The sequence below is a fragment of the Pelodiscus sinensis genome, chromosome 1 (assembly GCF_052426305.1).
Source record: "Pelodiscus sinensis isolate ZL-2025 chromosome 1, ASM5242630v1, whole genome shotgun sequence".
Classification (NCBI taxonomy): Eukaryota; Metazoa; Chordata; order Testudines; family Trionychidae; genus Pelodiscus; species Pelodiscus sinensis.
In genome coordinates, this window is record NC_143052.1 from 307066300 (window position 1) to 307078853 (window position 12554).

The 12554-nt window shown below is 42.3% G+C and overlaps 1 protein-coding gene across 2 annotated transcripts in view; it reads right to left on the reverse strand.

Annotated features, from left to right (window-relative positions):
- USP12 (ubiquitin specific peptidase 12) overlaps positions 1–12554 on the reverse strand; it is a 61848-nt gene that overhangs the window by 20977 nt on the left and 28317 nt on the right. For both annotated transcript variants that reach the window (XM_075919240.2, XM_075919239.2), the window contains exons 5-6: positions 3427–3503; positions 3055–3138 (exon numbers count right to left, since the gene is read on the reverse strand). In XM_075919240.2, coding sequence (XP_075775355.1) covers positions 3055–3138; positions 3427–3503 — 161 coding nt within the window. The remainder of the gene's footprint in view (positions 1–3054; positions 3139–3426; positions 3504–12554) is intronic.

Sequence of the window (12554 nt, forward strand, 5' to 3'; positions counted from 1 at the left end):
CGTATTTAAAAGTGAAAGAAAAATACTGTAATGTTAGACAAAGGGCAAGACATTTTCCTAAACAGAATGAATTTCTGTTTTCCATAGCACTTTGTGCTGCTTTTTAGAAGGACTACGTCAGGAAGCACTTTAATATACAAACTTTTAATATATAAGAAAAGAGGGAAGAGAGTAAAAATTGTGATATTTTACATGATTAATTCTGACACGATCAAAGAAAGATAGGTTTGCCAACTATTGCTATTAATCCTTAAATTATGACAGATATTAAGAGCAATGCAGTTAATCTGAATTATTCTCTGAATGGGATACCTCTACTAAGCAATGACATTTATGTTTTTGATATCTTTTATAAACCTGCATGCATTTTTCAGATATAATATTAAGTTTAAAAAAGTCATGCAAAAATATGATGTTCACTGTTTTACACACACAGCTTGATTTTGTCAATTTTTCACACATTTTTCAATTTGTTTGTTCCTCAAAAACAAGATGCATTCTTTCCTTGAAATAAATCAAAATAATCAAGAGTCAATACCAAAACACTCACATATAAATAACATTACTCATGTGAATATTTTCATTGAACTCAAAGTAAGTGAGCATACCTAAGTAAAAGCTTCAGAGAGATAGCCGAGTTAGTCTTTAACAGGAAAATCTTAAACAACAAATAGTCTAACAGCACCTTCTAACAGGTAGAAGGGAGACCAGCACAATTGAGGTAATGGATTTCAGGAAGGCAGATTTTGATAAGCTCAGAGAACTTGTAGGTAAGGTCCCATGGGAAGCAAGACTGAAGGGAAAAACAACTGAGGAGAGTTGGAAGTATTTCAAAGGGACGTTGTTAAGGGCCCAAAAGCAAACAATTCCGCTGTGTAGGAAAGATAGAAAATATGGCAAAAGACCAGCTTGGCTTAACAAGGAGATCTTGCATGATCTCAAAATAAAAAAGGAGTCATATAAAAAATGGAAACTAGGACAAATAACAAAGGATGAATATAGGCAAGCAACACGGGAATGCAGGGGCAAGATTAGAAAGGCAAAGGCACAAAATGAGATCAAACTAGCTACAGGCATAAAGGGAAACAAGAAGACCTTTTATAAATACATTAGAAGCAAGAGGAAGACCAAGGACAGGGTAGGCCCACTGCTCAGTGAGGAGGGAGAAGCAGTAACAGGAAACTTGGAAATGGCGGAGATGCTCAATGACTTCTTTGTTTCGGTCTTCACCGAGAAGTCTGGAGGTGTGCCTAACGTAGTGAATACAAGCAGAGAGAGGGTAAGTTTAGAAGATAGAATACACAAAGAACAAGTTAAAAATCACTTAGGAAAGTTAGATGTCAGAAAGTCACCAGGTCATGATGAAATGCATCCCAGGATACTCAAGGAGCTGATAGAGGAGGTATCTGAGCCTTTAGCTATGATTTTTGAAAAATCATGGCAGACAGGGGAGATTCCAGAAGACTGGAAAAGGGCAAATATTGTGCCCATCTATAAAAAGGGGAATAAGAACAACCCAGGAAACTACAGACCGGTCAGTTTAACGTCTGTCCCAGGGAAGATAATGGAGCAGGTAATTAAGGAAATTATATGCAAACACTTGGAAGGTAATAAAGTGATAGGGAATAGCCAGCATGGGTTTGTGAAGAACAAGTCATGCCAAACTAATCTGATAGCTTTTTTGATAGGATAACGAGCCTTGTGGATAAGGGAGAAGCGGTGGATGTCATATACCTAGACTTTAGTAAGGCATTTGATACGGTCTCGCATAATATTCTTATTGATAAACTAGGCAAATATAACTTAGATAGGGCCACGATAAGGTGGGTGCATAATTGGCTGGATAACCTTAGTCAGAGAGTTGTTAACGGTGCTAAATCCTGCTGGAAAGGGATAACAAGTGGAATTCCTCAAGGGTCTGTTTTGGGACCCGTACTGTTCAATATCTTCATCAATGATGTAGATATTGGGATAGAGAGTACACTTATTAAGTTTGCAGATGATACCAAACTGGGTGGGGTTGCAACTTCTTTGGAGGATAGGGACATAATTCAAAATGACCTTAGCAAGTTAAAGAAATGGTCAGAGGTAAACAGGATGAGGTTTAATAAAAAGAAATGCAAAGTGCTCCACTTAGGAAGGAACAATCAGTTCCATACACACAAGATGGGAAGCGACTGTCTAGGAAGGAGCATGGCGGAAAGGGATCTAGGGGTCATAGTGGACCACAAGTTGAATATGAGTCAACAGTGTGATGCTGTTGCAAAAAAAGCAAATATGATTCTAGGTTGTATCAACAGGTGTGTTGTAAGCAAAACTCGTGAAGTCATTCTGCTGCTCTACTCTGCACTAGTCAGGCCTCAGCTGGAGTACTGTGTCCAGTTCTGGGCGCCACATTTCAAGAAAGATGTGGAGAAATTGGAAAGGGTACAGAGAAGAGCAACAAGAATGATTCAAGGTCTAGAGAACTTGACCTATGAAGCCAGGCTTCATGAACTGGGCTTGTTTAGTTTGGAAAAAAGAAGATTAAGGGGAGACATGATAGCGGTTTTCAAATATCTAAAAGGGTGTCACAAGGAGGAAGGAAAAAATTTGTTCCTCTTGGTTTCTGAGGACAGGACAAGGAGTAATGGGCTTAAAGTGCAGTAGGGGAGGTTTAGATTGGACATTAGGAAAAAATTCCTAACTGTCAGGGTGGTCAAATATTGGAATAAATTGCCAAGGGAGGTGGTGGAATCTCCCTCTCTGGAGATATTTAAGAACAGGTTCGATAGACATCTGTCAGGGATGGTGTAGACGGAGCTTGGTCCTGCCTTGAGGGTGGGGGGGCTGGACTCAATGACCTCTTGAGATCCCTTCCAGTCCTATTATTCTATGATTCTAGCACCTAACGACTAACAAAACATGTAGATGATATCATGAGCTTTCATAAATACAACCCACTTCTCCAGAGTTATTCATGATAAATATCCACAGAACCTGACAGGAAAAAATAACTTTTGTAAAAACTAATACATTCCAAAAATGGAAATAAATATTTTAAGTACTCCATACCTTTTATGTGCTTCCTGCTTACTGCGACATTCTTCACAGTAATATTTGTATTCACTACAAAGAGTTTCTGTATTGCTGAAACCCCTGTATAGAACAGAAATAAAAATGCAAGATTAAAAAATACTCCCTGAAATTGAAATTTATACTAATTTTTAAACAGAATAAAAAATCATACAACTTTACAACATAAATATACAAGGGTCATTTTAAGTAAACAGGGACAATAAGCATGTAAAATACACAATTGGACTATCAAATTAACCTGAGATATTTGCTTTACTTCCTGCAGTTTCATCTTGATCAATTTTTTATTAGTTAACATGATGACAGGTGTTAAGACTCAAATGTAGAAGCATTTGTTTGTGCATGTACCTTAAGCAGTGAGTAATTGATGTATTTTGCTCTACATCTACAGAAAGGTCTAAAAAATCTTCATCTTTGCTGCTTATCTGCAGGAAAAAGAAACTGATTATTAAAATAAATCTACAATAAACTATAACCAAAATTGTAGCGATCAAACTCACCATTACTGACAATTTCCACTCTTGGGGTGCATCACAAATTCAAAAAAGATATGCAATTTGCGCTATGCAAATTGCGTATCTTATCTCGAATCAATTTTGAAATAGCTTCTTTTGAAATCTGGAATGTCTACACAGCACCAAATTTCAAAATAACGCACTATTTTGAGCCATCACTTAACCTTCCTGCAACAAGATTTACCAGGATGGCTAAATAGCGTGCCCGTTATTTAAAAAAATATTTCAAAATAACAGGTGGCTTGTATAGATGCGGGGTAACTTCAGTATCCCGAAATAGCCATGCAGTGTAGGTATACCTTTAGATACTAGATCTTATCCTTCGATGAGAAGAAGAGAGGATGCATTGACCTCAATCTTTCTAATTTAAGTACATACTTAAGTCCTTTTGAAATCTAAGGTGTGGGAGACCTTTTCCTTCCCAGTTTAGGATCAGGCCAGGAACTTGGAAAAGGGTAACTAGTTAGATCAAAGGGCGACAGAGATTTTGTCAAAATCTAAGATGAATGTTAAAGATCATCTTGTCACTAGAGAATAACAAATATGGAGGACTAAGATGAAGTACAATCTGATTATCATCTAGAACTGATGTCAGAAGGCAGAAACACAAACCTACTGAATAGAAAATCTTGAAGGGAGATTTCAATAATCTTAAAGGGACTAAATATAGTTGCTCTATAACCAATGAGGGGCTATCTGAAAGGCAGAGGGAAAGAGCCCACTGTACAACACTTCTGCAAAACTGCTGAAGATTCTGAAGTGCAGAGCCTTAAGGTAAAGGACTCTTCAAAAGAAAATACTCTGCAAAAAAAAAAAAAAAAAAAAATCTAAGAAAGCAGGGATTCTGATTCTTCTATTTCTAAATTTAAAAAAACAATCTTGTCCCGTAACCATATAAAAAGTGACACTTTCCTTCACCTCATTGTATCTCTTTCATTTTTTCTTTTTTATGGGTGCAACATCGTCAGGGCACCTGGAGAGGCCAAACTCCATCAGGAATGCCCTGCTGTGGACCAATTCATGAGATTTTATACACCTGGGCTGTAGGCATTAAGGGCCTCTGATGGTTTTATTTCAGAGTAATGGAAGAGGAATTTTTACCCCTTGGAAAAAGAAAGCATACCTTCCCTTAGCCAGTCTGGGGAAATTAGGATTAAAGGAGTGATAAAATGATAGTGCTCTTAAGGACACCAATACAGTCCCACTGTTTTCTTGTACACCTAGATAGGTCTATCTGTATTCATCTATTGTTTCTTGTCTTAAGATTGTAAGCCCTTTGGGACAGAGAGTTTTTTGTTCTGTGGTTGTACAGCACCATGACTAGGATTTGTAAGTGTTACATTAATACAGAATAATACTATTAATATAACCATAAAGAGAAGAAATGTATAAGCCAAGGAAAATTCCTTGGAAAAATAAAAAAGCATGCCTTTACCCAGTGTTTCTATATCCAGATATATTTTTTAAAATAGAATTTGGAATGGGAGAACATTGCCAACAGGTCCACAATAGAAATTCACCATATCTTAAGGATCTCTTGCAGTATCTCTGCTTTGGATGACCACTCCCCTGGAAGAAACTTTAGTCTTGGGGGAATTATGCAATTGTTGCTTTTGGAGCCATATTAAAATCGCAGAATTCCCCAGGACTAACACTTGTATCCGCTCAGCAAGTTCAAAGTGCCCTTAGTAATCCAGATTAAATAAGGCCCTACTGAAAGCAGAACTTCAAAAGAGACAGACTCCCTAAACAGAGTGTGTTTTTCATGTCACACTGCTGTTTAAAGTATATAACAGTTACTGTGCTTCACTTTAGGAGGTGTGTGTTTGTTTGCTTTTTGCTTGAATTCATCTTCTGAACACCAGGAAATGTTAACCCAATTGCATTAGGTGTTTTAGTATTGTGCTGAGAAGGTATCCATATGAGCTCCCTATCCCAAAAAGTTCATATAAAATGCCATCTGTTTTCCAGCTGGGAGAGGAGGTGAAGGAGGAGACAAGACCATATCAGGCTGTCTCATTTCCTGCAGAATCAAAAAACCTTGAAATATGTGGAGATGTAAATGAATACCCTAAACCAGGGGTGGGCAAGATACCTCTTACAGATCGCTAAGCCACCAGATCCAGCCTGCAGACTCCCCTGCCGGGATCCTCAGGTGTGCAGCAGCCACTGTTTTAAACACAGGGCTGCTCTGTGTGACTCTGGAGGGAGGGGAAGCTTTGAGTGATCTCCCAAACCCCAGCCCAATCCTCAGCTCCTACTGGCTTCAAACAACAAGCCAATAGGAGCTGAGAGACTAGCCTGGGGGATGGGAGCAGCACAAGCCTTTCCCCCCCCTCCCAGACCTGAGAGTCACATGGAGATAGCAGCCTGCGTTTTCAAGAAGTCTGGGGCTGCAGCAGGCTGGGAGCCCAGCCTGCTTTGGGGGTGATGCAGGGCTGCTGGCCCGGAGTAAGTACTGGCTGCTGGCTTAGGTAAGTACCTCCCAGCCAAAGCCTGCGTCTGGTACCCCTGCCCCTCATGTACCCCAACTCCCTCCCCCAGGTCACAGTCCAAACCCTATGCACCCCCTGCCTCAGGTCACAACTCCCTCCCAAACCCTCTCCTACATCCCTCCCCCTGGCCAGAATCCTCTCCTGCACCCACAGTCCCTCTCCCTACACTCCAATCCCCTAACCCAGGTCACAATTCCCTCCTTCACCCAAACTCCCTTTTACACCTCACACTGTCTCCTGCACCCCAGTCCCTGTGCACCCTTCTGCACCTAATCTCCATCCTAGATCCCACACCTCCTCCACACAAGTGTGCAGCCCTTGATCACTTTCCAAAATCTTGGAGTGGCCCCCACCAAAAATTATTGCCCACTCCTGCTCTAAACCACACTGAAGCACATGTGAATAATAGAGAAGTGACAATGGAGTGTGAAGGGAATTGTCTAACAGATATATTTCTCCTTCAAATCCAGAGGGTCAACCAATGCCCACTGGCCCACATATTCATGACTTCGAGATGGTACACCTTCCATACAAACGGGTCACTTACCATGTAGTAACTACAGTTCAAGATGTGTTGCCCTTTGGCTAGTGCATTTCTGGGTGCATGGAGCACAAGTGCAACCCAGGACTGAGAATTTTCCCTAGCTGTGTCAGCCTTAGCTATATGCACATGCCACCCATTCTCCTTGCATTCTGAATTTAAGGGATAAAGGAGGCTGCCAGATCACCATAAACTTAGTTTCTTCTCTACTACTAGTCCTCAGTAGGGGGAAACTAGGCTGTAGGGACTAAGTGCAGATAGTGCACTAAACACTGGGGAAACATCCTGAAGAACTGAAGTTATTACAATTTAAGTAACCCTTTCTTTTTCAAGTAATTTGTCTTATGTGTTGTACATTTTGGGTTCATTCAAAAGCAGGGTCTTTAAAGGATTTGATTGCTGGTGTCCTATGACAACAGATTGCAGAATTGCTCTGCCTAAAAGTGCCATCAGAAGCAGTTGATTGCACCAGTGGATAGTATCTAACAAAGGTCTGTATGGAACTACAATTTGCTGCTGTACAGATGTCAGTAAAAGGGACATCTCTAATGGACACTTTTGATGCTGCCTGAGCTCTAATCAAGTCTGTGCTCAGAATGCCCTCAAGGGAGATTTTCATCTTGTAGCAAAGTAGGATGCACACTGAGATCTATTTCAACAGTTTCTGGTAGCAAATGGTCTCTCCTTTCACTTGCCCCACAAATGACACAAAGAGTTTATGACTTCGGAAGCAATTTCATCCTTTGATGTAGAAGGTTAATAGCCCTACCCACATCCAATAAATGTCACACTATTTGTCCTCTACTAAAAAGAGATTTGCGGTTAAAAACTGGTACCTGAACATGTAGTTAATGCGAAAGTCTGACACCACCTTACGAATTAATTTCAGATGTAATCTCATGGATATCTTGGCCTGGAGGAGAACTGAATCAATGACAGGAGGGATGGGAAATGGTCCTGGGCACTCTGAGTTCTTAGATTCTTCCAAGTGATATGATAGTGACCAAAAATGCTACTTTGCTAGAATCAAAGGACTGGAAGGAACCTCAAGAGGTCATCATATCCAGCCCCTTGCACTCATGGAAGGATCAAGAACCACCCCTAACAAGTGTCTGTCTAATCTGCTCTTAAAAGTTTCCAGTGATAGAGATTCCACAGCCTCCCTACGCAATTTATTCTAGTGTATAACCAACCTGACACTGAAGAAGTTTTTAGTCCAGCCCAGGACCTAGTTCAGGGCAGGGCAGGCACAGTGTCACTAAGTTTGGCCTGGATACAGGTAGAGCAACAAACTGCTGGTGAGTAGGTCACCTCTAGCTGGGTGGAAAGGGAGGCTTCCACTCACAAACGGAAGGTGGCAGAGGGGCACAGAAAGACCCACTCCACTGAGCCCCAGTCCAGGGCCCTAAAGCAGCAGCGTAGTCTGCCGCTCACTCAGTGGGGAGTCGACATTGTAACACACTGACTGACTCCAACCATCCCTGAGACACGCTATACTACTCCTCCAGATGTACCTGTAGCCTCAGGGTTGCCACAAGTTGCTTTTTGGTGCCATGTCTGTCAAGTGTCCTGGTAACCCTGGCCAATCATTGACTTCCCTTGGGTCAGTGTTGGGCAGTAGCTTGGATGATCCAGGCCAATTGTCCTCTTCCTGTGGGCTCACCTCAGATCCTCAGCACATCTACTACTTCCCTCTTATCCACAAGGCTTGTTATCCTATCAAAGAAAGCTATCAGATTGGTTTAACAAGATTTGTTTTTTACAAATCCATGCTGACTTATTTATCACTATATTATCTTATAGCTGTTTGCAATCTGATTTAAATATTTGCTCCATTATCTTCCCGGACAGAATTTAAGCTGACTGGTCTGTAGTTACCTGGATTGTCCTTATTTCCCTTTTTATAGATGAGCAGTACATTCGCCCTTTTCCAATCTTCTGGAATCTCTCCCATATTTCATTACTTTTCAAAGACAATAGTTAATGGCTCAGATATCTCTTCAATCAGCCCCTTGAGTATTCTAGGAGGCATTTCATCAGACCCCAGTGGCTTGCAGATATTTAACTTGTCTACTTGTTCTTTTCCTACTTTAGCTTCTGTTCCTACCTCATTTTCTCTGGTATTCACTATGTTAGGGTCCAATCACCACAACCTTCTTGGTGACAACTGAAACTAAGGAGTTATTAAGCATCTCTGACATTTCATATTTTCTGCTATTGTTTTTCCCATATAATGGAGTAACAGGCCGACCCTGTGCTTTGCCTGCTACTTGCTTCTAATGTATTTGTGGACTGTTTTGTTACCCTTTATGTTTCTAGCCAGTTTGAGCTCGTTTTGTGCCTTGGACTTTCTAATTTGCCTCTACGTAATTGTGTTACTTATATTCATCCTTTGTACCTGGATTTAATTTCCATTTTTTGTAAGACTCTTGATTTTTAGATCACTGAAGATCTCCTGGTTAAGTCAGGGTTGTCTCGCCATATTTCCTATCTTTCCTATGCAGTAGAATAATTTGCTCTTGCACCCTTTATAATGTCCCTTTGAAAAACTGCCAATTTTCATGGAGAGTGCAGGATGCCAAGGGCTAACTAGACTTAGCAAGGGTTGATAAAACAAAGTTCAAGTCCTGTTTTACTACTGGAGGGAAATCTAGAATTACACCTTTCAGTAGGTGGATAGTGACAGTGTGGGAAAGTACAGAGTAAGTGTATATTTATCCTGCACACACTTCCTGTGGCATGTAGAATGCATACACTATACCTTAAATAGCATATGTATAAATTAGGGATGTTAACTTTTGTGTGTGTAAACGTGTAACTGCTTGTAACCTGTAAAATTTCAGCTTCACACGCAGGGGAGGGGGAGCAGGCAGGCAAGAGCCGATGCTCACAGGGAACAGGCTTAAAAGCCAACTCCCTCTGAGCACTGGCTCCTGAATATCCCCCAACCCCCAGCTGTTTCTGGAGGGAGGCAGGCAGCTCCTCAGAGATGGCATGCATTGAGATCCAGCTTAAAAGCTAGCTTCCTGGGTGTATTAGCTCCTGCCTGCTCCCCACCACCTCCCACTCCTGCCTCTGTGGGAAGCAGCAGGAGTGGGAGGCTCCATGGGCACCAGTTCCCACCTGCTCCCCATGGGGGGGGGGGGGGGGGGGAGTTGCATGTAGTCGTTAGCCTAAAGTATCAGTTAATTCTTACTGGTTAATTGAGTAAATGACTACACACTAACATGCCTAGTATAAACAGAAGCATCACTGGTGCTGCCTTGCTTTGATATTCCCCAGGAGTATCCTCTGCTGATAAAAGTGAGCTGCCACTTACAGTACCCTGATCAACATTTTCAGCACTCTCAAGAGTCCAAAGACAAGAAGCGGGTATCCTATAGCACTTTTGGCCACAAATCTGCATGCCCAATGAATACCCATTTGAAAGTAGGCATCTTTGAACATGAGGGCTATAAAGAGATGGGATAATTGATAGCAGAGTCCCTACTCTGAACTTTTGGTGGATTAGGGATGAAAATGGATTTGGCTGAAAATGGATTTCCATCTTCCTGCCTTTTGGGGATGAGGTAATACGTCAAGACCCCTTTTCCTCTTGCTCTCTACGGCACTAGTTCCATTGCTCTCAGTACAAAGAGCAACTCTATCTCCTGCAGACTCCACCTCTGGTAAAAAGTGTTTCAGAAAATGAATGAAGGTTGAGGAAGGAAGCAAGCTGATGGTGTGTTCTGAGGAGATAGATGCTAACAGAGCTTATTGCTTATTTTTCCATTTTGATTTCCGTCCAGATAGATAGGGAGTGGGAAAGTTGGCCTTCAAAGGGAAGTGTAAAAAAAGAGAGGGGATGTGTAAATATGAAGGGATAGTTTGTGAATGCTTTTGAAGGGCCTGTCAAAATAATTTCCAGTGGCAGTAATTGGTAAGGAAATGATGAGTGTCCCTGGAGTAGATGGTAAAATATCACACACAACTGCTAGGAAGCCAAGAATATGCCTCTCTTCGCATCAGTCATGATTTTATAACTTTCTTAATACTTTCTTCATTTTATAATGACCTTGTTATATCATCATCAGCCAGCAAATAACTAACTTCATAGTCCTGGAGACAACCGCAGCTAAAAATCTCCTTGAAGCATTCTCCAGAAGCTTTGGTCCCTCTTGGAGAACTTTCCCCAAACTTTTAAGAAAGCCGATTGAATGGTTTTATCTGTTACAACTAGGGATATCTAAGTGTAACTGTTTACACAGTTAATCATTGTGTTTGGGCTCAATGGTTACCACGCACGGTTACACACAGGCCCCCTCCACAGCGTTGCTGCCTCTGTATCAGAGGCGGCAGCGTGTGAGTGGAGAGGGTCAGGTGGGAGCCAGTACACACAGGGAGCTGACTTAAAAGGTGGCTCCCCATGCACATCAGCTCCCAGGAGAGCCTATGCTCACCTCCCCTGGCATGTAAATGTGTAACCGCTGAATTTTTTACAGCAGTTACCCATTTACTTGAATAAATATATTTTAACATCCCTAGTTACAACCGCAGAAATCACATCAGCCAGTGCTTTGCTCCCCTGAGTAGGCAACACTTTTCTGAGTGGAAGTAGAAAAAAACCCTTCAAAGGTCCTGCAGGAATGCACCCCTATAAGAGACTGTTGATTTTTTTTTCCTTTTCAAATGCTTCTCTCAAAGATAAATAGCTGACAGACATGACCATAAAACTCAGTTTCCTGTATGTTGTTTTTAAAACTGGAATTCTAGAGAGGAAGGGGGGCAACCACAGAGTCAGAATATCCTGGATGTAACTGGTTTTTATCCTACTTGTCAGACCAAGTGAGGAGGAGGAACCCAATGTGCATAGCATCACAAACTGAGTCACAGAATAAGAAAATTTAGCATTTCTATTATTTCACAGATCAGGATAAAACTTGGCATACAAATTATCAGCCAAGCTGAAAACATGTTTCCCATCAGACAGAGTAAATTGGCTGTTTCTTTGGTGTTGCAGGAGAAAAAAAGCCTCCACACATTCAGATCTTATGTGCCAAATTAAATTGTCTAGAACAGGATAAATCACTGTTTCGGCTAACTACTACATATTATTAGATCATAGAATCATAGAGCTGGAAGAGACCTCAAGAGGTCACCAAGTCCAGCCCCCTGCCCAAGACAGGACCAATCCTAACTAACTCAACCCAGCCAGGGCTTTGTCAAGCTGAAACTTAAAAACATCTAGATGGAACAACCTGCATAATTGAGTTAATAGACTTCTGCCTTAATTTTGAATTTCTTAGAAGTTTCCAGTGACAAATATTTAAGCATTTTTGTTACAACTGTGGTAGGCCCCGTACACACACAAGAGACTGCCCATCCCTAAAGAACTAACAATTCAAATAAAACAGTGCTGGATGTTACACTGGACAACAGAAGCACTTTGCAGACAGGGAAGTGAGGCACAGAGAAATCAAGTGACTAGCCCAACGTTTCCCAAACTATGGACCGTGGCCTGGTACCGGGCCGCGGGGAAAAAATACCAGGCCTCAGCATGCCTGGTGGCTGCCAGCAGGGCCGGCCTTAGGCCCATTCAGGCCCCACACCCCTGAACCCGGAAGTGCTGGCGAGTTACAGAGCCAGGGGCCCTGCTCCACCGATACGTGGAGCTGGGTCTCTCCCCTGGCTTTGCCTGGCGCGGGCGTGGGTCCGCCGCGCCAGCCCCCCCACGCATCCTCCCACCCCGCCCCCAGAGCATCCCCGCCATGCGCGGCTCCTCCTCACCGCCTACTGCTGCCCATGTGCAGCATTGCACGTGGGCGGGGAGGATGTCCGGGCGTGACTTGACGGCACGGCCTGGCTCGGGATTTTAAAACTCTTTGGAGGCACGTGGTGGGGCCACGCTAGGTCTGGCGGCCTCCGGCCCCGCAATGTGGAAGGCAG